Source organism: Balaenoptera musculus, chromosome X (genome assembly GCF_009873245.2).
Source record: "Balaenoptera musculus isolate JJ_BM4_2016_0621 chromosome X, mBalMus1.pri.v3, whole genome shotgun sequence".
Classification (NCBI taxonomy): domain Eukaryota; kingdom Metazoa; phylum Chordata; class Mammalia; order Artiodactyla; family Balaenopteridae; genus Balaenoptera; species Balaenoptera musculus.
This window is the reverse complement of record NC_045806.1, coordinates 127,945,401-127,972,088: the sequence shown is the minus strand read 5'-3', so window position 1 is coordinate 127,972,088 and position 26,688 is coordinate 127,945,401. Positions and strand designations below refer to the sequence as shown.

Genomic DNA, 26,688 nt, shown 5'->3' with positions numbered 1-26,688 from the left:
TTCTGCAGCTCTTCCTTTACCCTCTCTTTTCAGCACCCTCCTCTTTGGTGCCTTTCCCTACAAATTCCAGCTACCTCAGCCATCCAGAATGCTCATCTGTCTTCTCAGCTCTGCCAGTCATATTACATTAGGGCCCACCCTAATGACCTTATTTTAACTTGATACCTCTGTAAAGACCCTGTCTCCAAATAAGGTTACCTTCTGAGGTATTGAGGATTAGGACTTCAACACAGGAATTTTTTTGGGGGTGGGTGGGGGGAACAGTTCAATCCGTAACAGGGAAACTCAGATTCAAGTCTCAGTCCCTCTTCCCTGGATGGGAAGCCTGCCATTGCACAGCAGCCGCCTGAGCCTTGCAAGTGCTTGTACCTGGGGGCGGGGTGGTCCCTCTTTATCAAGAAACCAACCAGGAGGTGTTTGTAAACACAGAATCAGCAACGGGCCTGTGATCTCAACACACCTTCCTGGAGGAGTTCAGTTGTACCTTCTTCGTATCTGAGAAATGAGTACAAACACTCTTCCACAAGGTTACAGGACGTTGCAGGTTTTTGTTGCTGGAGATGATACTGGTGGGCTGGCTGAAAAGGCTGATGGGAAACAGATCTTTCTATGGTCAGAGCTAGAAGAGCCCTCAGGGCCCACCGGTGTGCAGTGGGAGAAGCGATTTGCCAGGGCAAGCTGACAGTGTTTTGCTGTGGAATCCCGCAATCCTGCCCTTGTGAAATGTGAACATCTCCCCAGTCGGAAGAGCCCGCAGCCCCTGGGTCCCGCCGTGCTCAGTGCCTGGCACATAGTGAACGCAGCCATGAACATGCCCTATCCAGAGGAATTGTTTTAAAATCCTTTTCAGTGTAAAAGAAAACACAAATACAGCAAACGACATAAGACAAATGTACAGCTTAATGAATTATGATTAGGTGGCGACCCCCCCCCTTTTAACCGCCAACCACTTGAAAAATACCTTTGCCACCCACTCTGCAGCCCCGTCATGTGCCCCACCTGGACCACAGCCTCCCCCCGCCCCATGAACGACTGCTATCCTGACATGTACAGAAATCTCTTCTTTGCGTTTTTAGATGTCTTTATCACTCAAAAGAGCATCCCCTAGACACTATAATACAGTGGAATATTACTCAGCCATAAAAAAGAGTGAAACAATGCCGTCTGCAGCAACAGGGATGGACCTAGAGATGATCATACTAAGTGAAGTCAGTCAGACAGAGAAAGACAGATATCACATGGTATCACTTATATGTGGAATCTAAAAAAGCGATGCAAATGAACTTATTTACAAAACAGATACAGACTCACAGACATAGAAGAGAAACTTACAGTTACCAAAGGGGGTGGGGAAGGGATAAATTAGGAGTTTGGGATTAGCAGATATACACTATTATATATAAAATAACCAACAGGGACCTACCATATAGCACAGGGAACTATATTCAGTATGTATCTCATAATAACCTATAATGGAAAAGAATCTGAAAAAGAATATATGTATAACTGAATCGCTGTGCTGTACACCTGAAACTAACACAACACTGGAAATCAACTATACTTCAATAAAAAATAATCCCACAGAAAACTTCTGATACATCTTTTAAGACTCATTTGCTCCATAGATCACCTCTGTCCTTTCTTTTTCTTGTCATTTATCTGTTGAAGAACCTGGGCCTTTGATCACAGAATTTCCCACTGTCTGGCTTTGCGGGTGGAACTTTCACGTCTGCTCGTTCCTCTTCATAAGTTAGCAACTGTTGAGGCTGAACACCTCTACCTGTGATTTCACTGTGGAGAGCAGAATGGTGAGATTCTAATTCTATCATTGGTTTTCCTTTGTTAAGCAGAATACATTTATGAAAAGATAATGAAGTGGTTCCATCACAGCCTCTGAGGATGACAAATTCTTTTTTCTCTTTTAATATCATGATGGACTCCCAGATTTAAACATATCTGATGGATTTCAAGCCACCGTAATTATTATAGTTATTAAAGCTCGGATTGTTCCATCTTCGACCAGTGGGAGTATCTCCAGGTTGGCTCCCGAGCCCTTTGGATAGCTTCCTTGCGGAGCAGTGTTACTATGAAGAGCTTCACTTTGGTGCTGGCTGCCTGCTCTCAGGGGTCTTTGTCACATGTCTCTCACTTCCAGAAGCCCAGAAGCCTGGTTTCACCTACTTAGCAAAGAGCTCCAAGAACACGTTATTTCTGCTTTTCTATAATCACAACTCTTAGGCAGAGATTTAAAAACCTGAGGGAGGGCGTGCTGGCGAGTTTCGCGTGCAGACTGTGCTGGACGCTGCTGCTTCCTGGGCCCTTCTTCAATCTCAGCTTGGCTCCCACGTCGTCCCGGAGGGTGCCTCTTGTGTGTGCCCGTAGCATTTTGGCTCTCCCTTATTATAGCACTGATCTCGCTGACTGCAGTTGTCTGTTTATCCATATGCCCACTTCCCCTGCTGCCCACGAGACTGAGTGGCAGGGCCCGTGGCTTGTTGAGCAGTGGCCAGCATATTAGGGTGTCAACAGATAATTGCTGAATGAATGTCTGTGTCATTCTTCTCCTACCAGAGCGCGCTCGTTACCCGGGGTTGAAATCTACCCATTTCATATTTCCACCCCTCTCGGCATCCCAGCTACATGGTGAGCTCTTTCAGGGACCAGTTCTAACCCCCTTCCCCATCTCCACCATCTGGCAGGATGCATTGTGGACCCCTCCCCCACTGCCCACCAACACTGTTATTAAAGGATAAGAAATGTGTTTCTATAAAACTAAGAGCAGTTAACTTGAAACTTGTTTCAGCATCCAGTTTGACTTCCTCTTTTAGAATCATTTTTGGGAAGTACAACAAAGTTCCTCTTCACATTTCCCTACCGAAGTGGCCTTTGGAAAGTTTGGGGTACCCCGGGCACCCCAGGGCGTTCTCTCATCCTGACGGTGATGCTGGAGCTCCCTCCACCCTATCCAGTACCATGTTTTTGTGACAGGAATTTACTGAATGATTAATGCTTCTCTCCCTCTTCCATCACTCAGGAACCTACAAACATGCTGTTATTTCTCTTGTCTTAAAAACAAAGACTTAATTACACTGCTTTGTCCCTCTTCCAAGTGGCCAGATCTCTCCTTAGAGCTTTACACCATCATTAAAGGCACGGTTTCCTCCTCCCTGTCCCAACCCCATGTGGGGTGACCGCCACCCTTCTGATGCTGCCTCTTGCCATGGCCTCAAAGCAGCTTTCAATTCTGAGCCCTGATTGCAGGTCGCGTGTGAGAGCCGCCTCTCCCTCTTCATGGCCGCATCAGATTCTCTGCTGCCTCAGATCTCCCAGCCCCTGGGCAGGGAGGGAGCTGAGAACACTGCACACGGTGCCCATTCCCTTTTCTCCGGGCCTCTGGGTGAAAGCCGGTGGGCATATAAACAAGTCAGGCACACCTGAAGCTGCAGTGGCATGCAGAGCATCATTCTCTTTTCTTTTTTGGTCATGGTAAGCTTTGCCAGATCATCTGACCTCAAGGCTTGGCTCTTTCCCAGATTCCTATTGTCATGGTGCTTCTCAGCGGGGAATAGAGCATCGCTTTAGGCCAGACAATGCCTGCCCCATGCCCCGGCCCCCAGCCTTTATGACGGGCTGACCTAGGGGGTGGATGCAGAAGTGTCTTCCATCTTTAAAAAAATCCCTGGACCCCAGAGCTCTCCCCCTTTACAATCAGACATCTCTAAAGAATTGCCCACAGTCCCCTCTCTCTATTTTTTTTTTACTTCATATTTAGTGATCCTTCCACCCTCACTTGAGTTCAAATCTATTCCTACAGCTTCTTAGCTGTGTGACCTTGGGCTCATGAATTTCTCTGAACCTCAATGTTTTCATACATAAAATGGACATAAAAATAGTTACCTGTCCCATAGGATAGTTTTGGAGATGAAATAGGTTATGGTAAAGCCCTTAGAAAACAGTCTCTCACATAGGAAGCAGAACCAGCACGTTACTTAATTCTCTGAGAATTCTACTTGTATTTTAATCTTCATTGGGGATTTTAAAGAAAGACAATCACATCAACCTCGGCTAATGATAATCCTCTTTCCTCTCCAGTGTACACTATTTTTCTTTACTTGTTGAGCAATTCTCTACAAGTTAAATGACCACGTTAGATGGCACTGATTTGACTGTATGATACTGGCTTTTGGCTTGAGGTAGACAGTGATAAGAAAGCTTCCTTCTTGTTCTTCATTATTAAGTTGTTTTTTTAAAAAAAGCATGGGCACACATAAATTTGTACTGCATGCCTTTGCTGCATCACTTGTGATGACTGCATAGTTCTCATCGACCTGGGGGTGTGGGTCCCATCACTACACTCCCCAGCGATGACCGATCATTAAAATCACTGATGAAAGCCGACTTGAAGAGGCTGCGCGCGTCCTTTTCATCCAACGCCGCCGCCGGCTGGGCCTCGCGCCTCGCTGTTACGGCGGGCGGTGTCCTCGTCCGTCCGGCGGAGTCTGAGAAGCCGTGTCCGCTTGCCTCCCCGCAGGCCTGGCGCAGGCGCTGGTTCGTGCTGCGGCGGGGCCGCCTGAGCGGCGACCGCGACGTCCTGGAGTACTACCGCAGCCAGCGCGCCCGCAAGCCCATCCGCGCCATCGACCTCAGCGAGTGCGCCGTCTGGAAGCACGCGGGCCCGGGCTTCCTTCGTAAGGAATTCCAGAACCATTTCGTGTTCGTTGTCAAGACTGCATCTCGCACGTTCTATCTGGTGGCCAAGACGGAGGAGGAAATGCAGGTGTGGGTGCACAGCATCAGTCAGGTGTGCAACCTCGGCCACCTGGATGACATAGCAGGTAAGAGCGGACGGGGGCTCCTGAGGCTAAGGGGGGCGGGGGCCGCTGCGCTTGCGCCGAGGAGCTCCGGAAATGACCCGGCGGCCGAGCCGCGAGCCACGCGCGCTGCCCGCGGAGCGTGACGGGCCACTTCGGTGGCTTCAGAGCCGCAGCTTGGCTTTGCTCTCGTGAGCTACAGGGAGCGCATGCAGTGAAAGCAAAACGTGGGTGGGGACGTCCTGTACGGCCCTGATTTTCCCCATGCTGCTGCTGCCGGTTTTTCTAGAAATATCAAATATCGCTGTCTTTTAAAAATTCTAGGAACTCCAGCTTTTCTGTTGCCTACTGGGTTGTTCAGTACTAGAAGGTAGAAAGACAGAACTAAGCTACTTGTCGTAGGCAGGTAACGTTTCCTCTTATCTCCAAGTGGCTCAAGGTCTCTGCAACGGAAATGAGCTCTTAAGTTTGCTGTGAGCCATTTCTGGGCAGTGGAAGCAAATGACCCATGAGGCGCTTTTTCTCTCACTCTTGCTCTCTCTCTTTTACACACACACACACACACACACACACACACACACACACACACACACACTGCCCTTTCTATATAATATACTGGGTATAAAGCACTTGGGGTTACAGTGAACTCCCCTTCATGGATTTTGTTCTTGAGGCCCTGGCACCATGCCCTGATCTTCAAACTATGAGACTTCGAATCTGCTTTCTTTTAGTCTCTTAGTCTAGCCGGCAGAACCTTACCCCTAAATCCCATGGCCTGCAGTTGCTTCAGCATTTGCCTCGTTACTGTATGCTTATCATCTGCCACTGAAATACCCACATTCTAACGCTAGGTGGCGCGGAAGAGTCAGAGTTGCATCTCTCTTTAGACAGACGTGAGGGTGTGTGTGCTTCCTGCCAGCGAAGTCCTTTTCTTTTCATGACCCAGGGAAGCTTACTAAGTGAAGCTACTCAGTCACACCGCTGCTCACGCTTCACCCCAGTCCATACATTCAGCCCACACTAGATACATATCTTCGCGTCATGTTATGTGTCTCCTCTGTTTGTTTCCTCATCTGGGAGTTATGCTAAAATATAGATACATAACATGTGTCCCAATATCCTAAGGGGAACAGAAACAAGTAAGGCACCAGGCAGAAAACAGAAAGCTCTGGCCTGAAGTTGGAGGAAGCCAGAACCCTCCATGACCTCTTTTGTTCCCTGTAGCCCCCCTCAGTTTTGACGAGGATGTAGGGGCTAAGTCCTCTTCATCTGAGAACCAAGCCTGTATTAGCTCGTCTCATCCCCAGACCGATTCTGTGGCATATGTACTATGAGCATAGGCACTTTACAGATAAGGAAGCTTGGAGCAAGCAGGTGACTTGCCCAAGGTCAGGACAGCTAGGTGCTAGAGCCTGGACTTGAACCCAGGCAGTTCTGGGCCACTCTGACTCAGGAATCCTGAATTCCTGCCAACTTGGTTCAAAAGGGAAATAGAAGCAGGCCTTTCATTGGGAGTCTATGAATGTGGACTTTACCAGCCATCACAACACTTTGTTTCTGTCATTCCTTTTCGTTAGACATCACTAACAGTCAATCATTAACGCTGTGAGGGCAGAGTTAGAACGGTTCCAGGCACATAGTAGGTGCAAGAGTAGGTATGTATATAGACATAAATAGACATATATCTACATATGCATGTCTGCATATGTGCACAAATGCTTATGTAAGTCTATGTACATATATTTGTTACGCATAAATATGTGTGTGTATATATATATATAAAATGTAAGTATATTTGTTGAGTGAATAAACAGTGATGCAGAGCTGTGGCCGAGGGCCATGAAGAGGCTGTGTGTAGACTATCTAACTGCAGATTTTTAGGCCAAGAATCCTTGGGTTTTTTGCTCTTAATTGATTCAGCACTTCACTCTTGGAACATTGGCCTTCTTCCCCAGACATTGTTTATAGCTTGGGGAAACGGTCTCCTCCATCAGTACAAACACCAGCTGTGATTTGCATCTTCTCTTTGGCCTCTTAGATGCCATGTGAGAAACTGTGTTCTCGCCATTCTTAAACGTTCAGCTGGGAAATGATTTCTCCTGCAGATTCTGTGGAGAGCGGCTCGCGCGCGCCTTTCTGCGCGCAGCCCTCCGCCGCCAGCTCCCTTCACACCGCCCCTGCTGTCAGCTCCCTGCCAAGAGATGACCCGAGCACTAGTACGGTAGCCACTGAGAAAACCGGAAGTGAGGCAGGGTTTCTCTTCCTTCCTGATTATCTGATTCTGTCCAACTGCGAGACGGGAAGACTGCACCACGCCAGGTACGCCTCCGGCCGTTGAGCTGTAGCATCTTCTAGTGGGTGTATGTGCACTCCCCTCTCTTCCTGCTGCCGCCAGGGCAGGGACAGATCCCTATCAACCACTACCGAGGCCGAAGCTTGTGGCACACCAAATAGAATGACTCATGCATTTCAGCACTGTGGCTTTCCTTTCTAACCTTGCATTTTCATACGTATCTTACACTTAGAGGATGAAAAAAATCAACGAGCCATTTTTTTCCCCTGCATCAAGGGGTTGGTGTCACCGAGGGTTGTAGAGGCGACATTAGAGGCATGGGTGGGTGGGTGGCTTTCTCCTTCAGACTTCTGCCAAGGGTGTAGCAGTACCAACTACCGCTGCCGGGGACTTGCTGCCTCTCAGTCAAATGTATGTGCTTTTCTTCCCTCAGTCTCCCCACCAGATGTGACAGCTGGTCAAACTCGGAGCGCTCCCTGGAACAGGCGTCCTTCGACGACGTTTTTGTGGACGGCCCGCAGCCACTGCCCTCCGGGAACCTGGCCTGCCCCTCACGCCCTGGGAACAGTTCTCAAGAGGCCCCTTCCACGAGGCCCCAGGCTGCCCTGATCTGGACAAGAGATGTCAATGGCCCGTCCAGGGACCACTTTTCTTTACCAGTGCTGGAAACTTCCTTAAATTCCACCGTCCAGGGAGATCAAAACCAAGCTTCCTTGCCCTATGGGGTAAAAGGACTAGATGTTATGTCCAACACGCCACCTCCCCGCCCCCCTAAGCCGAGCCATCTCTCTGAACGGCGCCACGAGGAGCAGCTCCCGTGTGGTGGGCCCAGTGGCATCAAGAAGCCAGAAGGCGCTGTGGTACCGAGAAGAATCTCTCTCTCCGGTTTAGATAACATGAGAACCTGGAAAGGTAAGTGTCAGATGCTAAACTTCGGTACCGAGACAAGCCTGGCTCCTCTTTCCTCCTTGTGTCCACATGAGGACGTTGTCCAGCGTCCTTCGCTCAGGCCAGCCCAGTGCCCCGGCAGGGTCAGGCCCCGGCTGGAAGCGCACACCCCGAGCAGCAGCCCTCACTCCCCGGCTCCCCACCCGCCCCGCCGGGAGAGGTGTACGTGCGTCCCTGTAGATGCTGCAAGAAGTCAGATCCCTGGTCCCCTAGTCATGCCCTTGCCCACACGGTGGGCTCCCCGCCTGAGACCACGCTCCTGGTGTTTGTTTGGAGCCACTCCGGGATCCACTTGGTACAGAAGGTGGTGTCTTTTGCCTCAGCTGGGCCCAGTTCCATCCGTTTCCTTTCACATGCAGACTGAGCGCTGAGGTGGGAGACCATACCTCTTGTCTCTATTTTTCAACAATCCAATCAGCCTCATCTATCATCCCACCTGACATGTTCTTTCCAAATTCTACCTGGCTGAAGTGATGTGGCTTTTTGCCAAGCTATCACCATCAAGATAATGCTAAACCAGCCCTATCAGCTTGGTCCCTGTTTGGCCTTTTTCTGGAAATCGGTTGATTCTCACAGGGTTGCCTTGCATGCGCACTCTCTCTCTCCCTCTCTCCCTCTCTCCCTCCCTCTCTCTCTCCGCTCTCCTCTCCTCTATCTCCATCCAAACGTTGGACTCTTTTACACAAAGGTAAGCAAAAGATAAAACTCATGGAAATGGAGGTTTCGACCATGAAACCAAGACCAAAACAACAGTGCTGGACAGAAGCCAAATGGCTCTGATAAGGCAGAGGGGACGCGTGCCATGGATCGCTCTGCCTTCCCCATGGAGCTCCCCCAGGAGCCGGTGTCCGTACGCGGCGGCAGAGTGGGCTCAGGTTCGTTACCATCCCCGTGGAGCTCCAGTGACCTGGCAGCCTTGACCGTCCCCGCGGCTCTCCAGCCCCCCCTCTGCCGTCGGTGAAGTGCCCGTGGCGGGGAGTGTGCGTCTCAGCTCTGCTGTCTCCCGTCGGGCCCCCTGCTCCAGCCTCCACCACTGCCACTCTCTTTTTTGGGGCGGAAGGGGCTACTAAATTATTTTATTGGAAGGAATAGTAGAAATGAAAGAACTTAAGTGTGTGTTTTGGTACAACTTATAGAAAAGGTAAAGGTAACCACGACATTCATGCCCCGCCTTGGCGACCAGGGAAGTCACCCCCCGAGGCTGGCTCATTGTCACCGTGTTCCAAGGTGTGCTTGTCAAAGAGAGACAAGCTGCTGTCATGGTCACCCAATTCGTTGATGGATCTCACCTCTTATTCAGGTGATGAGTCTCAGTGAAATGACACAAGCGGGGGTTGTGTTGTCATCACTTTCCCAAGTGCAACACATTCTGTTCAATTCAGCTGCTTGCTCTCCGAGTCGTCATGGTTTAATTTCTTGATTTCATGACGATTTTGGGATTCAGCCACCTTGTTGCTTCTGCCCAAACAGTGTCGAACGGGAAGAATTTCTGGGAACAATTAAACAATACAGAAATATATACTATCTCTTCTTTATAAAGCATAAATGAAATCTGAATATATTTACTGTAATACAACTCGTTATCCTGAGATCACACCACCACCATTCTTGCCTGCCTCTAATCTGTTTTCCACACGCAGTCAAGTGGTCTCTTAAAAAATGTAAATCAGATAGTCAGTTCCTTGCTAAAAACCAATCTAATGACTTCTCTTTGCACTTGGAATAAAATCTAAATTTCTTAGCATAGCGTGCAAGGCCCACTGGGATCTATCGTGCCTACATCCCTTATCCTTCTTTTATTTTTCTTCCGGTTTTATTGAGATGTAATTGACGTACAGCACTGTATGAGTTTAAGGAATACAGAATGATTTGACTTGTATACATCGTGAAATGATGACCACAGTAAGTTTTGTGAGCATCTGTCATCTCATGTAGATACAACATTAAACAAATAGAAAAAAATTTTTCCTTCTGATGAGAACTCTTAGGAGTTACTCTTGTTAACAGCTTTCATATATGACATGCAGCACTGTTATTTATATTTATCTTGTCCTGCATTCCATCCCTAGTACTTATTTATCTTAGAATTGAAGGTTTGTACTTTTTGACCACCTTCAGACCTTCATCCAGTTCCCCCTCCCCCAATGCCATACTCTCAACTAGGAGTGAAAGCGCAGAGTCCTAACCACTGAACCACCAGGGAATTCCCCTTCTTATTTTTATGGTTTTTAGTGAAGTCTTGCATATCTCATTAATGTATTCCCATGCATTTGTTATTTTTTACATGATTGCCAATGGTATTTTACTTTAAATAATTTCTTTGCTGTTGCATACAAATAAATCAGCTTTATATTTTGATTTTGTATCTACCTTTTCTAAACTATATATTTATTTGCATTTTCTTTGTATACAATCATATCACATGCAAATACTAATAACTTTGTTTTTTCTTTTATAACATATCTTTCATTTTCTTTTTCTTATGTCACTGCTTGGGCTAGGAAGGCCAGGACATCTTTGAATAGTAGTATTAATAACAGGGGTCCTTGTCTTATTCCCGATCTCACATGGAAAGCTTCCAATGTTTCACCATTGTAATGTGGTTTGCAGCAGACTTTTATAGACGCCATTCATTAGATTAAGGACATTCTCTGATATTCCTACTTTGCCAAATGTTATTTTTTAAAATCATGAAAGGGTATTGAATTTATTGACACATTTTATGATCATGTGATTTTTTTCCCCTTTATCCTGTTAACGTGAAGAACTTCGCTGGCCAATTATTTTTTGCAGTATAGCTGGTTTACAATATTATATTAGTTTCAGGTGTACAGCATAGTGATTCAGTATTTTTAAAGATTATACTCCATTAAAAGTTATTACAGGGAGTTCCCTGGCAGCCCAGTGGTTAGGACTCGGCGCTCTCACTGCCAGGGCCCGGGTTCAGTCCCTGGTTGGGGAACTGAGATCCTGCAATCTGTGCAGCGTGGCCAAAAATAAAAAAGTCATTCCAAAGTAATGGCTATAATTCCCTGTGCTGTACAATATATCCTTGTTGCTTATCTATTTTATACATAGTAGTTTGTACCTCTTAATCCCCTACCTTATCTTGCCCCTCCCCCTTTCCCTCTCCCCACTGGTAAACACTAGTTTGTTCTCTATATCTGTGAGTCTGCTTCCGTTTTGCTATAATACATTTATTTATTTTTTAGATTCCACATACAAATGATATCATACAGTATTTGTCTTTCTCTGTCTGACTTACTTATTTCACTAAGCATAAGAGCCATCCACATGGCTGCAAATGATAGAATTTCATTCATTTTTATGGCTGAGTAATATTCCATTGTATATATGTACCACATCTTCTTTATCCATTCCTCTGTTGATGGACACTTAGGTTGCTTCCATGTCTTGGCTATTTTAAATACTGCTGCTATGAACAATGGGGTGCATGTGTCTTTTTGAATTAGAGTTTTCATTTTTTCCTGATATTTGCCCAGCAGTGGGATTGCTGGATCATATGGTAGCTCTAGTTTTAGTTTTCTGAGGAACCTTCATGCTATTTTTCCATAGTGACTACACCAATTTACATTTCCACCAACAGTGTACAAGGGTTCTCTTTCATCCACATCCTCACCAGCCTTTGTTATTTGTTGCCTTTTTGATGATAGCCATTCTGACAGGTATGAGGTGATACCTCATTGTGGTTTTGATTTGCATTTCTCTAATAATTAGAAATTTGGAGCATCTTTTCATGTGCCTGTTGGCTATCTGTATGTTTTCTTTGGAAAAATGTCTATTCACGTCTTCTGCCCACTTTTAAATCAGGTTGTTTGTTTTTTTGACATTGAGTTTTATGAGCTGTTTATATATTTTGAATATTAAACCCTTGTTGGTCATATCATGTGCAAATATTTTCTCTCATTCTGCAGGTTGCTTTTTGTTTTGTTGGTGGTTTCCTTTGCTGTGCAAAAGCTTTTTAAGTTTAATTAGGTCCTGTTTGTTTATTTTGCTTTTATTTCTTTTCCTTAGAAGTTAGCTCCAAAAAATATTGCTATGATTTATGGCAAAGAGTGTTCTATGTTCTCTTCTAGGAGTTTTATGGTTTCAGATCTTGCAGTTAGGTCTTTAATCCATTTTGAGTTTATTTTTGTATATGGTGTGAGGAAATGTTCTAATCTCACTGTTTTACATGTAGCTGTCCAGCTTTCCCAGCACCACTTATTGAAGAGACTGTCTTTTCTCCACTGTATATTCTTGCCTCCTTTGTTGTAGATTAATTGACCATAGGTGTGTGGGTTTATTTCTGGGCTCTCTATTCTGTTGCATTGATCTATGTGTCTGTTTTTGTGGCAGTATCATTCTGTTTTGATTAATGTAGCTTTGTAGTATTGTGTTAAGTCTGGGAGGGTTATGCCTCCTGCTTTGTTCTTTTTCCTCAGGATTGCTTTGGCATTTCAGGGTCTTTCATAGTTTCATTCAGGGTAAAAATCCATATGAATTTTGGGATTATTTGTTCCAGTTCTGTGAAAAATATGGGCATTTTGATAAGGATTGCATTAAATCTGTAGATTGCTTTGGGTCGTACGGACACTTTAACAATATTAATTTTTCCAATCCAAGAGCGCAAGATATCTTTTCATGAGTTTGTATCATCCTCAGTGTTGTATAGTTTTCAGAGTATAGGTCTTTCACCTCCTTGGTTAAGTTTATTCTTAGTTATTTTATTCTTTTTGATGCGATTTTAAACAAGATCATTTTCTTGCTTTCTCTTTCTGATAGTTCATTATTAGTGTATAGAAATATGACAGATTTCTGTATATTAATCTTGTATGCTGCAACTTTGCTGAATTCATTTATTAGTTCTAATAGTTTTTTGTGGAGACTTTAGGGTTTTCTATATAAAGTATCACGTCATCAGCAAATACTGTTTACTTCTTCCTTTCCAACTTGGTTGCTTTTTATTTCTATTTCTTGTCTGACTGCTGTTGCTAGGACTTCCAATACTATGTTAAGTAGAAGTGGCAAGAGTGGGCATCCTTGTCTTGTTCCTGAATTTAGAGGAAAGGTTTTCAGCTTTTCACCGTTAAGTATAATGTTAGCTGTGGGTTTGTCATACATTCCCTTTATTGTGTTGAGATATGTTCCTTCTATACCCACCTTGAAGAGAGTTTTTATCATGAATGGATGTTGAATTTTGTCAAATGATTTTTCTGTGTCTATTGAGATGATCATGTGATTTTTATCCTTCCTTTTGTTAATGTGGTGTATCACATTGATTGATTTGCAAAAATTGAACCATCCTTGTGTTTCTGGAATAAATCCAACTTGATCCATTGATGGTATATGATCCTTTTTATATATTGTTGGATTTAGTTTGCTAATATTTTATTAAGGATTTTTGCATCTATATTCATCAAAGATATTGGCCTGTAATTTTCTTTTTTTGTAGTGTCTTTGTTTGGTTTTGGTATCAAGGTAATGGTGGCCTTGTAGAATGAATTTGGGAGTGTTCCGTCCTCTTCAATTATTTGGAATAGTTTGAGAAGGATAAGTATTAGTTCTTCTTTATATGTTTGTTAGAATTCCCCTGTGAAGCCATTTGGCCTTGGAGTTTTATTTTCTGGGAGTTGTTTTTTTTTTTTTAATACAAATTCATTTTCACTACTAGTGATTGGTCTGTTCAAATTGTGTGGTTCTTCTTGTTTCAGTCTTGGCAGGTTGTATATTTCTAGAAATTTTCCAATTCTTTGGCATGTAACTATTTGTACTATTCTTTTATGATTTTTTTAAATCTCTGTGGTATCAGTTGTTATTTCTCTTGTTTCATTTATTTTGTTAATTTGGGCCCTCTCTCTTTACTTCTTGGTGAGCCTGGCTAAAGGTTTATGAATTTTGTTTATCTTTTCAAAAAAGCAGCTCTTGGTTTCATTGAACTTTTCTATTGTTTTTTGATCTCTATTTTATTTATTTCCTCTCTGATCTTTATTATTTCCTTCCTTCTGCTGACTTTGGCCTTTGTTTGTTCTTCTTTTTCTAATTCTTTTAGGTGGTAGGTTAGGTTGTTTATTTGAGATTTTTCTTGTTTCTTGAGGAAGGCCTGTATTGCTGTAAACTTCCCTCTTAGAACTGCTTTTGCTGCATTCCATAGATTTTGGAGTGTTGTGTTTCCATTTTAACTTGTCTCAAGTTATTTTCTGATTTCCTCTTTGACTTCTTCATTGACCCATTGATCTTTATTAGCATATTGGTTAGTCTCCACACATTTGTGCTTTTCCTATTTTTCTTTCTATAATTGATTTCTAGTTTCATACCGTTGTTGGAAAAATACTTGATATAATTTCTATCCTCTTAAATTTGTTGAGACTTGTTCTGTGGCCTAGCATGTGATTTATCCTGGAGAACATTCCATGTGCACTTGAAAAAAATGTGTATTCTGCTGTTTTTGGATTCAATGTCCTGTAGATATTAAGTCCAACCAGTCTATTGTGTCATTTAAGACCACTGTTGCCTTACTGAGTTTCTGTCTGGATGATCTGTCTATTGATGTCAGTGGGATGTAAAAGTCCCCTACTATTATTGTGTTACTGTCAATTCTTCCTTTGTGTCTGTTAGTATTTGCTTTATATATTTAGGGGCTCCTGTATTGGGTGCATATTTGTTAATGAGTGTAATATCCTCTCTTTTTATCGATCCCTTTATCATTATATAGTGTCCTTCTTTGTCTTTTGTTATAGCTTTTGTTTTAAAGTCTGTCTTGTCTGATAGAAGTATTGCTACTCCCACTTTTTTTGTTATTTCTGTTTGCATGAAATATTTTTTTCCATCCCTTCACATTCAGTCTTTGTGTGTCTTTAGCCCTGAAGTGAGTCTCTTGTAGGTAGCATATTGAAGAATCTTGTTTTTAATCTGATCAGCCAGCCTGTGTCTTTTGATCGGAGCATTTAGCCCATTGACATTTAAAGTAATTTTTTTTTTTAAAGAAAATTCTTTTTTTTTTAATTAATTAATTTTTTTTGGGTTGTGTTGGGTCTTCGTTTCTGTGCGAGGGCTTTCTCTAGTTGTGGCAAGCGGGGGCCACTCTTCATCGCGGTGCGCGGGCCTCTCACTATCGCGGCCTCTCTTGTTGCGGAGCACAGGCTCCAGACGCGCAGGCTCAGTAGTTGTGGCTCACGGGCCTAGTTGCTCTGCGGCATGTGGGATCTTCCCAGACCAGGGCTCGAACCCATGTCCCCTGCATTGGCAGGCAGATTCTCAACCACTGCACCACCAGGGAAGCCCCTAAAGTAATTATTGATAGATATGTATTTATTTCCAATTTATTACTTGTTTTCCGGTTGTTTTTGTAGGTCTTCTCTGTTCATTTCTTCTTCTTTTTGTGTCTTCCCTTGTGGTTTGATGATTTTCTTTAGTGTTATGTTTGTGTTCCTTTCTTTTTAGTCTTTGTGTATCTATTGTAGGTTTTTCGTTTGTGGTTATCATTGGGTTCATATATGTTGACCTATAACTGTATCTACTTGTTTTAAACTGACAGTCATTTAAGTTCAAACAAATTCTAAAAGATCTACATTTTTTACTCCCTTCCCCCACATTTTGCATTTTTGATGTCATATTTTACATCTTCATGTCTATCCCTTAACTCTTTATTGTAGTTATAGTTGATTTTATAATTTTTTGTATTGTAATCTTTGTATTGGCTTATTTAAGTGGTTGATCCTCAGTCATTACTATATATTTGCTTTTCCTAGTGGGATTTTCCTTTTCCTATAGATTTTTCCTTCTTTTCTGCTTAGAGAAGACCTTTTAACATTTCTTTTAGGATAGGTTTAGTATTGATGAACTCTTTTTGTTTTTGCTTGTCTGAGAAGCTCTTTATCTCTCCTTCGATTCTAAACGATGATCTTGCTGGGTAGATTATCCTAGGTTGCAGGCTTTTCCCTTTTAGGACTTTGAATCTATCACTCCACTCTCTTCTGGCCTGCAAAGTTTCTGCAGAGAAATCAGCTGATAGCCTTATGGGGATTTCCTTGTAAATGACTCTATTTTTCTCTTGCTGCTTTTAGAATTCTCTATCTTTAACTTTTGCCATTTTAATTATGATATGTCTTGGTGTGAGTCTGTTTGGGTTCATTTTGTTTGGGACCCTCTGTGCTTCCTGTACCTGGATATCTGTTTCCTTCTTTAGGTTTGGGAAGTTTTCAGCCATATGTTCTGCAAATACATTTTCAATGCTTTTCTCTCTCTTTTCTCCTGGAACCCCAATGAAATGAATTGTTGGTATGCTTTTGATAGTACCTAGAGGAATGGAGTTTTTTATATGCTTTGATGCAAATCAAATTAGACCCCTTTGGCAAAGAAGCTTCTGGTCTTCACGACTTGCCTTGCCCTGGTAGAACTACTTCTGAGTGAGCTGGTGAGGGGTATGGGAGCACCCCAAGCTAAAATGCCACGGATTCTCAGTGTTCTTACCGGATGTCCAGTAGTTGTTTTTTTTTTTTCAATAAATCCTTCCCAATATAATATACAACAATTTTGTTGTATGCTTTGGGTAAATTTTCAGAGTCCCCAAATAGTTGTGCTTGACTTTTTAAAAATAATTTTGTACACTTGTATCATTGTTTTTTGGGGAACGGCTTTTCTGAGCTCCTCATTCAGCCATTCCAGTAATACCACCTTCCTCTGTATGCTAATATTTTTGTGGGGTGAAGTAGAAAAGAATAGCTTTATTGTTTTGCCAAGCAAAGGGGGCCAGAGCAGGCAAATGCCCTTAAAACTGTGTGTCCCAACTTGGAGAGGGTAGTGAGAAGTTTTACAGTAATGGTTCAAAGAGGGCGTGACGTTTGCTAATATTTTATTTAGGATTTTTGCATTGTTAATCATAAGTGATATTAGTCTGTACTTTTCTGATATATTTTATGTTTATCAGGTTTAGCTACCAAAGTTATACTTGCCTCATAAAAAGAATTAGAAATATTCCTTGATTTTCTAAACTCTTGAACAAATTTGTGAAGCATTGGGACTGTCTGGTCTTTGAAGTTTTGGTAAAATTGTCTGTTGAAACCATCTGATCTTCGTAACTTTGTCTATTTTATTCTTTGGAAATTTTTTGTGTCAATTTTGCTGTAGTGTATTTTTTGGAAAATTATCCATTTCATCTAGATTTTAAAATTTATTTGTGTAAAGGCATGCAGAATTGTCTCTTTTTAAAAAAAATTTCCTCTGTTTCAATGATAATTTTTTCCTTGTCAATTCTTATTTTGCATATTTGTGCCCCCCTCTTTTATTGATTAGATTGGCTAGTGGGTTGCCTTTAGGTTAAATATTTTCCCCAGGAAACCAAGATTTTGGTTTTTTAAAATTAATTCCACTTTTTCTCTGTACTCTATTATTTTTTGCTTTTATCTTTATGATTTCTTTTCATTTTCTCTATTGTTCTTTTTTAGCTTTGAACTGGTTATTTAATTCATCTGTTTCATTCTGTCATTTTTATCGATATAGTGTTTTAATAGATTTTACATTCTGGGTAGAATTGACCATTTATTTATTCCGGGTACTTGATGGGCCCTTTCAATATTAGACTTGAGTGTTACTTTATTTGTGGACCTTTTCTTGGATTATGATTTCAGTATTTTGTAAAATTAATTTTTATTGGAGAATAGTTCTTTACAATGTTGTGTTAGTTTCTACTGTACAGCAAAATGAATCAGCCGTATACATACACATATACCCCCTCCCTTTTGGACTCCCTTCCCATTCACATCACCACAGTGCATTGAGTAGGTTACCCTGTGCTATACAGTAGGTTCTCATTAGTTATCTATTTTACACATAACATCAATAGTGTATCTATGTCAATCCCAATCTCCCAATTCATCCCACACCCCGCTTCCCCCTTGGTGTCTATACATTTCTTCTCTACATGTGTGTCTGTATTTCTGCTTTGCAAATAGGATCATCTATACCATTTTTCTAGGTTCCACATATATGGGTTAATATGTGATATTTGTTTTTCTCTTTCTGACTTACTTCACTCTCTGTATGACACTGTCTAGGTCCATCCATGTCTCTACAAATGACCCAATTTCATTCCTTTTTACGGCTAATATTCCATTGTATATATGTACCACATCTTCTTTATCCATTCCTCTGTCAATGGACATTTAGGTTGCTTCCATGTCCTGGCTATTGTAAATAGTGCTGCAATGAACATTGGGGTGCATGTATCTTTTTGAGTTATGTTTTTCTCTGGGTATATGCCCAATAGTGGGATTGCTGGGTCATATGGTAGTTCTATTTTCAGTTTTTTAAGGAACCTCCATACTGATCTCCATAGTGGCTGTATCAATTTACATTCTCACCAACAGTGCAAGAGGGTTGCCTTTTCTCCACACCCTCTGCAGCATTTGTTGTTTGTAGATTTTTTGATGATGGCCATTCTGACTGGTGTGAGGTGATACCTCATTGTAGTTTTGATTTGCATTTCTCTAATAATTAGTGATGTTGAGCATCTTTTCATGTGCTTCTTGGCCATCTGTATGTCTTCTTTGGAGAAATGTCTATTTAGGTCTTCCACCCATTTTTTGATTGGGTTTTTTTTTTGATATTGAGCTGCATGAGCTGCTTGTATATTTTGGAGATTAATCCTTTGTCAGTTGCTTCGTTTGCAAATATTTTCTCCCATTCTGAGGGTTAGCTTTTCGTCTTGTTTATGGTTGCCTTTGCTGTGCAAAAGCTTTTAAGTTTCATTAGGTTCCATTTGTTTGTTTTTATTTTAATTACTCTAGGAGGTGGGTCAAAAAATATCTTGCTGCGATTTATGTCAGAGAGTGTTCTGCCTATGTTTTCCTCTAAGAGTTTTATACTGTCTGGTCTTAATTCCATCAATCTCCATCACATCTTTCTGAGCTGGGAGTTATTCTCTTGCTTTAAGATGATGTTGACTCTTCAGTTTATTTCTCAGAGGCAGCCTGGCTTTTCACATGTCCAAGTTCTAGGAAGACACTTTGCTCCGGTCCCCACGTGCTGAGGGCCCTTTTTGGCGGTGTTCCCCGCCACCAGCCACCATCTCCTCCCGTGGGCTCTCGCAGTCTGGGGCCCCTGACTTTCCTCCTTCTCCGCTTGCTCTCTCTCAACATGAGCCAGTGCTCATCTTCCTACTCTTTGAATATTGAGAGTCTCTAGGATTTTATATTTAAACTTTTCTCAACATTTACAACCTAGATCATCTCCTCTACTCTTAGGTTTTGACTGCCATCTCTAAGCAGGTCTCATTTGAATCTAGGCCCATATATCTTGCTACCTTCTGGACATCTCCTATTTCAGTTCAACAGTTATTCTAAATTTTTACGTCACACTGTTTGTGTCACATCCGTCTCACAAATGTCTGATCCTGGATTCATCCAGCTCTCCTCTCTCTCCGGATCTGTACCTGAGGTGCTGGCTCTTGCTTCAGAAATTCATGGTCACCGATTCGCGCCGCTGCTCTGCAAAGGCTATCGCTCTTTTATTCACCCCGTGCTCCTGCTCATCACAAGGGCTATTTCACGCCTGCTCTCCTCTCCTCAAACCTCCAGCTCTGCCTCTTCCATCTCTAAGTGCAGAAAATTCACGTAACAAACGCAACGAGCATTTGTTAATTACTTGCTCTGACTCTCCCCAGTTCACAGAGAGAACTGAAGCCATCATACAGCAACCTCTTCAAAACCTGGTCCGCTTTCCATCTGCGGGGGGAAGGCGTTCTGACTGCCCAGCTAGACTCAGTAGCAAGTCTCTCTCCCTCTCTGGAGCTGCACACAGGGCCCTGAGGTGCATAGGTACTTGGAGCCTAGTATCAACTGATGTTTTCCGCATTTTTCACCACCCTGCTTGTTTCCTGCAGGTGATGTAGAAGGCCAATCTTTAAGACACCGAGATAAGCGGCTAAGTTTAAATTTGGTAAGTTTGGTACTTGAGTTTCTTTAAGCCTCAATTTTTACCAAAAAAAATAGCCTGACCTATTTATGTTCCCATGATGTCTTTTGAGTCAGCACTGTGAATCTCTGAGGACCCTTCCAGTCTCCCATTAAGGCTAAAACTTGTCTGGGAGCTACTGGACTTCCTGTGCTGTGAGGACCCTGCCAGTTCTAATGGTCCAGACGCTTCCCCGAACTTGGGGTACCTGCTGAAGTCATCACATGATACTTAAAGCATTTGCATAAATTCATTAACCTCTGTCTTCCAGCATGAGATCTAGGTGAGTCATCACCTACCTCACACGATAAATCCAGAGGCAGAGCTTGAGTTAGAGGCTTGTCTGACTTTCCTAAGAAAGTTCAAAGTTATTCTTGGATAATCTGCAACTGAAATGCCACGTGCAGCCGAGGCTGCCCCCTGGAAGCAGTTTCCATGGCTATTCTGTGCTTTGCCTTGCAGCCGTGCAGGTTCTTCCCAATGTCCCCTCCGGCTTCCACCAGCACTGAGGACAGCTACGTGCCCATGGGCCCCCAGGCCATCGCCTCTGCTCTCGGACCCCACTGCAGCCCTGACGACTATATCCCAATGAGCTCAGGAAGCATCTCCAGCCCATTGCCTGAGCTCCCGGCGGACCTGGAGCCTCCCCCCGTGAATAGAGATCTCAAGCCTCAGAGGAAACGTAAGTCACTTCCCCAGGCCTGCTGTGTGGGACTGGGGAGGAAGGTCTGGTGGCCTTGTGGAAAAGCTTCCCTCCTGACCGTCTCTGGGAAGGTGACACTAGAGAAACCAGCCCAGAGGCCTGGGAAGCACAAGGGCAGGGAGAAATGGCTGGGATTGAGTGGGGAGGGCTGAGGAGCCCTGCTGCCCCAGATCGTCAGGATAAAAGGAACCGGGGGACTTGCAATCACTGTGGCCCGGCAAATGCAGCCTCCGAAGCCAAGTTCATTCCAGAGGACTCATCTTTGGCTGCTTCCCTGACAAAGTCCCAGAAATAAGTGAGGATGGGTGGGAATGGAACCCACCTGGCCTCTCTTTGTTTAGACAGCACTTAAATGTAATCACAGTGTCCACCTTGTGTAAGGCAGCCAAGAATGGCCTTTGACACTGATCCCTGAATGTAGACCTGGTCGTATGCCACGTCGCTCAGTGCCCTGCTAGCGCCCGGCAGAAGAGCTGTGTGGGGCAGGGGCACGTGGAGGTGAGCGGCAGGAACAGGCAGGGAGGAGGGTGAAGAGGGGATAAGCAAAAGCAGGTCAGAGTAACTTGCTAACTTCCTTTTTCGCTCGTCGTCACCTGCCCAGTAGGGCTGGGCGATTCCAAGGCAATACCTGGTACCGTGACTGCGACCCCTGACACTCTATTGGCTCCATCGCCACCTCTACTGCTTCAGGTGGCCACGCCCAGAGCTGGAACTAAGTCATCTGCTTATGCCCGGTCCGCTCCAGCCTCCCCCTCTTCAGTTCGAGTCAAATCACATTTCTGGGGGAGGCACAGATGAGGAAGCAAGCAGGGAGAGAGATATGTCCAAACCACCTGGAAGAAAAAGTAGAGTTATTCAATAGGTACTAAATAGGAGAACAGACCCTGTCTCGTGAGCTTTAGAGGAAATAGCCATTCAGGCTGGTCAGAAACCATTTCACAGGAACCTGTGACTTTGAGGTAGATACTGTTGTTTTGCTCAGTGACTTTCCTGTACCAGCGCTGTGCAACAGAACTTTCTGTAACGAAGAAAATGTGGCTGTTGAACAAGTGAAACGTGGCCAGTGCAACTGAATTTTTAAATTTTATTTAATTTTAATGCATTTAAATTTCAACAGCCACATGTGGCTAGTGGCTACCACGTTGGATGTTAGAGCTCCAAAAGACCTAGTGATGGAGGCGCAGAGATTTTGGATGGACGTGTGGTTGTGGATTAATGGGGACGCGTGGGCCGGGGGGAGCTGGTTCTTATGCGCGTGGCTCCGGGGATGGAGCCTGTGGCCCAAGCAGCAGAGGCGGGGGGTGAAGCCAGGAGGCGCTGCTCGGTGAAGCCGAGACCAGGGTGCATCACAGCCGGGAGAGACCTTCTCCCCGGGGGCTACACGACGCATATGTCCTTTCCAGCTCAGCGCCTGGCGGGTCTGAGGCTCCTGGGAAACTGATTGAGCAGCACGAAAGTCACTGGCAATAGAGAGCGGAGTTAAATACTCTCCACCTGTGTGGCCTAGTGGAGGAAAGAGCTAGAAAACCAAGCTGGTCAAGGCAGCACTAGAGGAATACGCTCACGACCAACTCAGCAAGGCCGGCTGCTGAGGCAGATGCCAAGGCTACTGCAATGAACAAGCCAGAAAACCCTGTGCTCCCAGAACGCGGTCAGCCTAGAGCCGAATCAGATCATCACAGCTGAATGTGGCGTCACGAAGTGGGCGAGCGCTGTGAAGCGTAAGCACAGGGACTCAGGACAGCCCATGAGCCAGGCCTTATCTCGCCTGCAGGTCAAAGAAGGCCTTCCTAAGCAGGACATGTTGAGCTGAGACCCGAAGATGACTCTTAACTAGGCAGAGAGATGGGGAAGAAAGGTACGGTTGCAGTTTGGGACACCTAGAGCCACGCCTGACAGTGAGTTCTCAGTAAGTGTGTAGTGACTGGATGTAAGCCCAGCTGCTCACGTGGCCACTGGCTCGGTGGTCGTCCCCTCTGCTCCCAGTGAGGCAGGGAAGGGTAGGACAGCGAAAAGCACCATCATCACCAGTACTGCTCGTAAGTAAATGTGGATCTGATGGAATGGCATAGTTTTATAGTCTTCAGTTTCTGGCCTTGAACCCCTGAGAACTTACCATGTTGGTTGTCATGTGTTATCTTGTAGCACGGTCACCTCCCCTGGACCTGAAAAGCCTCTCAACCATCCGGGAACACACGTCTCTCACCAGAACCCGCACTGTGCCTTGGTGAGTCTTTGATTGCTCACAGGGGCCTCATCTGGTGCACTCCCAGCGTTACTCAGGCCTCGGTGGTTAAAGGTAGTCGAAGCCCACTCGATCTAGCTTAAGCCGAACGAGGGATGGGATTTATTATCCCGAGCCGGAAGTGTTTTGTAGGTCACAGAGGAAGGACCATAAGTGAATCTCCCAGGACAATGGGATCGGGAACGAGAGTGCTGCTGGGAACCTCTCTCTCACGTCTGCTTCTCTGTTGCACAATCCTCACGGCCTGAGATAGCTGTCCCTTAGATCCTTATTTACATGCTACAACCCTAGTACCAACAGAGAAAGGTTCTTTTTCAATCCCAATTCACATGGACTCAGTAGACAAACCCCCAAATGTATCTGCACTCTCTCATCTCACCTTGTAGCAATTTCAGTCCTTGTAGGAATTTCAGAGTCCTGAGCCTGGCCTGGGAGTTTCTTAGTTCACCCTATATGCCGCAGGACACAATGGCTCTGTAAAGCAGAATTCTGCAGTGAACTACATTTCCAGACAGAACTGCAGAGCCTTGGCCTCTGCTTCTAACTTGGGAGTAGGATGAAAGTGGATTCGTAGTCTTGGTCTTATCCTATCAAAGGAATGACCACACTTCCTTACTTTTCCTGGTTGCTTTGAATGGAAACAAGAGCCTCAAAGGAGCGTTTTTGTTTTGTTTTGTTTTTCTCTAAATGATATGATGCCTTGGTCTCTTTCTAGAAAGCTCATGAGCTGTGTCACATGGAGGGCCTGGAAAAAAAATAGCCTTTGAGAATTGGGAACCCTTTGCCCCATAGCAGGACGGCAGCTGCGGGGTAGTCTCTCTCCTGGTTCAGGAATTGCTTTGGCCAGAAGGAAGTTGCATGGGGAAGCGGGGGCGAGGGGCGAGGGCCGAAACCCCAGAGGGGCCATGTCAGTTCTTGGCTGGCTTTCAGAGCAGCTGTAAGACATTGCTTTGACCTCATCTATATTTCTGTTCTTAGCAATCGAACCAGCTTTCTCTCTCCAGAAAGAAATGGTATTAATTCTGCAAGATTTTTTGCCAATTCTGTTTCCAGAGAAGAGGAACAAAGCTACATGCAAATGGTAATCCTATATTTTTCACACTCTTCTTATTCTTCACCCCAATCTATATTCTTATCAGTTCATTGTAAAGGAAACATAGCGTTCAGAAAGTCCCGTAAAATCTTAAAACAATTACTTGACTGTAATACCAGCTTACAGTGTTTTCCAGACTGGGAACAAGTTGTTATGAAGTCGGTTTTCTTTCCTGCAATATTCAGCTCCTCGTACCATTTTGAGGCCACAGTTTTAAGTATACCCAGGGCTGCAACGTGTAATGGGAAAATGGAAATGCTAGCAATTCTTTTCACCGTGGCTGGGATATCGTGTTTGACCCCAGGAGGTTTGTAGCTCCCTGGATGCCCAGAGTCTAAGCTGTGAAAACTCACACATTGGATGTTCCCTTCCACCACACCACCGGGTAGCCCTGCCCTGACTGCCTCCGAACCTTTACCAAAGATGAATCACTTAGAGTCCTGTTGGGAGGGTGGCCCAGTGTCCCAGGTCATGGATGGGTCTAGTCTCTGGAGACTCCTGGTAGAGTCTTTCTGTGGCCCAGAGTGCACAGAGACCCGACATCTCGATCCTTTGATGAACGATTTATGGTTCAATCTCTCCTCCTGCCCTCTGTTGTCCCTTCCATTCTCTCTACTTTGGATTCTGTTGAGAATGGGTTACTGAAGAGAAAGAGGGTCTTTTAACACCTCTGGCAATTATCAGGCCCTTTAGCCAGATCTTTAAAGTGTAGGGAACTCTAGAGAGAATCTCTGTTGAAACTATGAAATTTTGAAAAAGAGATCTTAGAAGGACAGTGTTCAAGGCACTGAGACTATATACTTTCGAGAAGAGAACTCTGCCTTCCTATACGTGACAGTAACAGGCATTTAAAATTCTCAAAACAGTCATCTCCAGTGAAGCAGCAATTAAATGCTTCATTTTGCCTTTCTATTTGACAGATTAGAAAGTGCTGTGAGTACCCATATGCAGGTGGAAAGTGGCTCATATCCAGTCTGCTGTGGTATCCCCAATATTTTTCACACTTAGTAATGGCCCTTGGGAAACTTCTAGAAGAAAACACTCTTATAAAAGATACTGCCCAGCTGTGCTTTGTCTCCAGAGAACAGAGAAGGGAAGTGAATCTATAGCCTCATAGAAGCAAGTGCAGAGTCATTCCAGACACTAGCAGTTATTTCTGATCTTTGAGGTTGTGAGAAAGACCAGTGTTTCGTTAACAACATAATTCAGGATTGGTTTCTTGCCTGTTTATAATCATTGATTAATGACTGTCTCTGTACATTACTAGGCAATATGACACAGTAGATTAAGAGCCCAGAAAACTGGCTGAAGGAAGGTAGCTCTGAGGGAACCACCACATAAATGAATTTAAAGCCTATCCCATCTCATTCAGTTGTGTGTTTTAAATTCAGTAATATGATATTTTCAAATGACTTTGATTTACATTATTTCAGTTGTTCCACAAAACAACCCATTTGGTGGACAGAACTAATATAATTCAGTTTCGATTTTGTACATAATCATATGCATAATTTTTTTCTCTTTGAGGACAAGTTCTTATCTGAATGTAAAAATTTAGGCTAGGGGCTGAAATACAAGTTTTGTTTTATTAAAGTCACCTATCCTTCTTTAGCTACTTTATTTTTTAATGAAATATAGTTGACGTTCAACATTTTGTTCGTCTCAGGTGTACTACATAATGATTGACATTTGCATACATGAATGAAATGATCACCATGATAAGTCTAGTAAACATTTGTCCCTCTATGACACTACAATATTATTGATCCTGTTCCTTACGCTGTAGAGTACATTCCCATGGGTTACTTATTATATAATGGAGGTGTGTACCTCCAAATCCCCTTCACTTATTCCGCCCACTCTTCACCCCCTCCCTTATGGCAACCACCCATTTGTTCTCTGTATCTATGAGTCTGTTTTCGTTTTTTGTTTTTGGCTTTTTTTTTTTTTGGCTGCGTTGGGTCTTCATTGCTGCGCGCGGGCTTTCTCTAGTTGCAGTGAGTGGGGGCTACTCTTCGTTGTGGTGCGCGGGCTTCTCATTGTGGTAGCTTCTCTTGTGGAGCACAGGCTCTAGGCGCATGGGCTTCAGTAGCTGTGGCGCGCAGGCTCAGTAGTTGTGGCTCATGGGCTCTAGAGCGCAGGCTCAGCAGTTGTGGCGTGTGGGCTTAGTTGCTCTGCAGCATGTGGAATCTTCCTGGACCAGGGCTCGAACCCGTGTCCCCTGCATTGGCAGGCAGATTCTTAGCCACTGTGCCACCAGGGAAGCCCCTGTTGTTTGGTTTTTGTTATTGTTTTGTTTAGATTCCACGTATAAGTAAGATCATGTAGCATTTGTCTTTCTCTGACTTATTTAACTTTTGCATAACAGCCTCTAGATCCACCCATGTTGTCATAATGGCAAGATTTCTTTTTTTTTTTTTGCTGGGTAACATTCCATTGTGTGTGTGTGTGTGTATATATACATATATATATATATATGTATATATACATGTACATACACACACACACATATATATACACATCCATATACCACATCTTTATCCATTTATCTATTGATGGGCACTGAGGTTGCTTCCATGTCTTGGCTATTGTAAATAGTGCTGCAGTGAACATGAGAGTGCATGTATCTTTTCGAATTAGTGT

The 26,688-nt window shown here is 43.9% G+C and overlaps 1 protein-coding gene across 2 annotated transcripts in view; it reads left to right on the top strand.

Annotated features, from left to right (window-relative positions):
- The window catches only part of GAB3 (GRB2 associated binding protein 3), a 61,014-nt gene that overhangs the window by 22,784 nt on the left and 11,542 nt on the right, over positions 1–26,688 (top strand). For both annotated transcript variants that reach the window (XR_005018262.1, XM_036839082.1), the window contains exons 2-8: positions 4,532–4,835; positions 6,917–7,130; positions 7,538–8,016; positions 19,934–19,989; positions 20,467–20,686; positions 22,853–22,934; positions 23,931–24,033. Coding sequence is in view for 1 of the 2 variants with exons in the window: in XM_036839082.1 (XP_036694977.1) it covers positions 4,532–4,835; positions 6,917–7,130; positions 7,538–8,016; positions 19,934–19,989; positions 20,467–20,686; positions 22,853–22,934; positions 23,931–24,033 (1,458 nt within the window). In the remaining variant the exon portion in view is untranslated. The remainder of the gene's footprint in view (positions 1–4,531; positions 4,836–6,916; positions 7,131–7,537; positions 8,017–19,933; positions 19,990–20,466; positions 20,687–22,852; positions 22,935–23,930; positions 24,034–26,688) is intronic.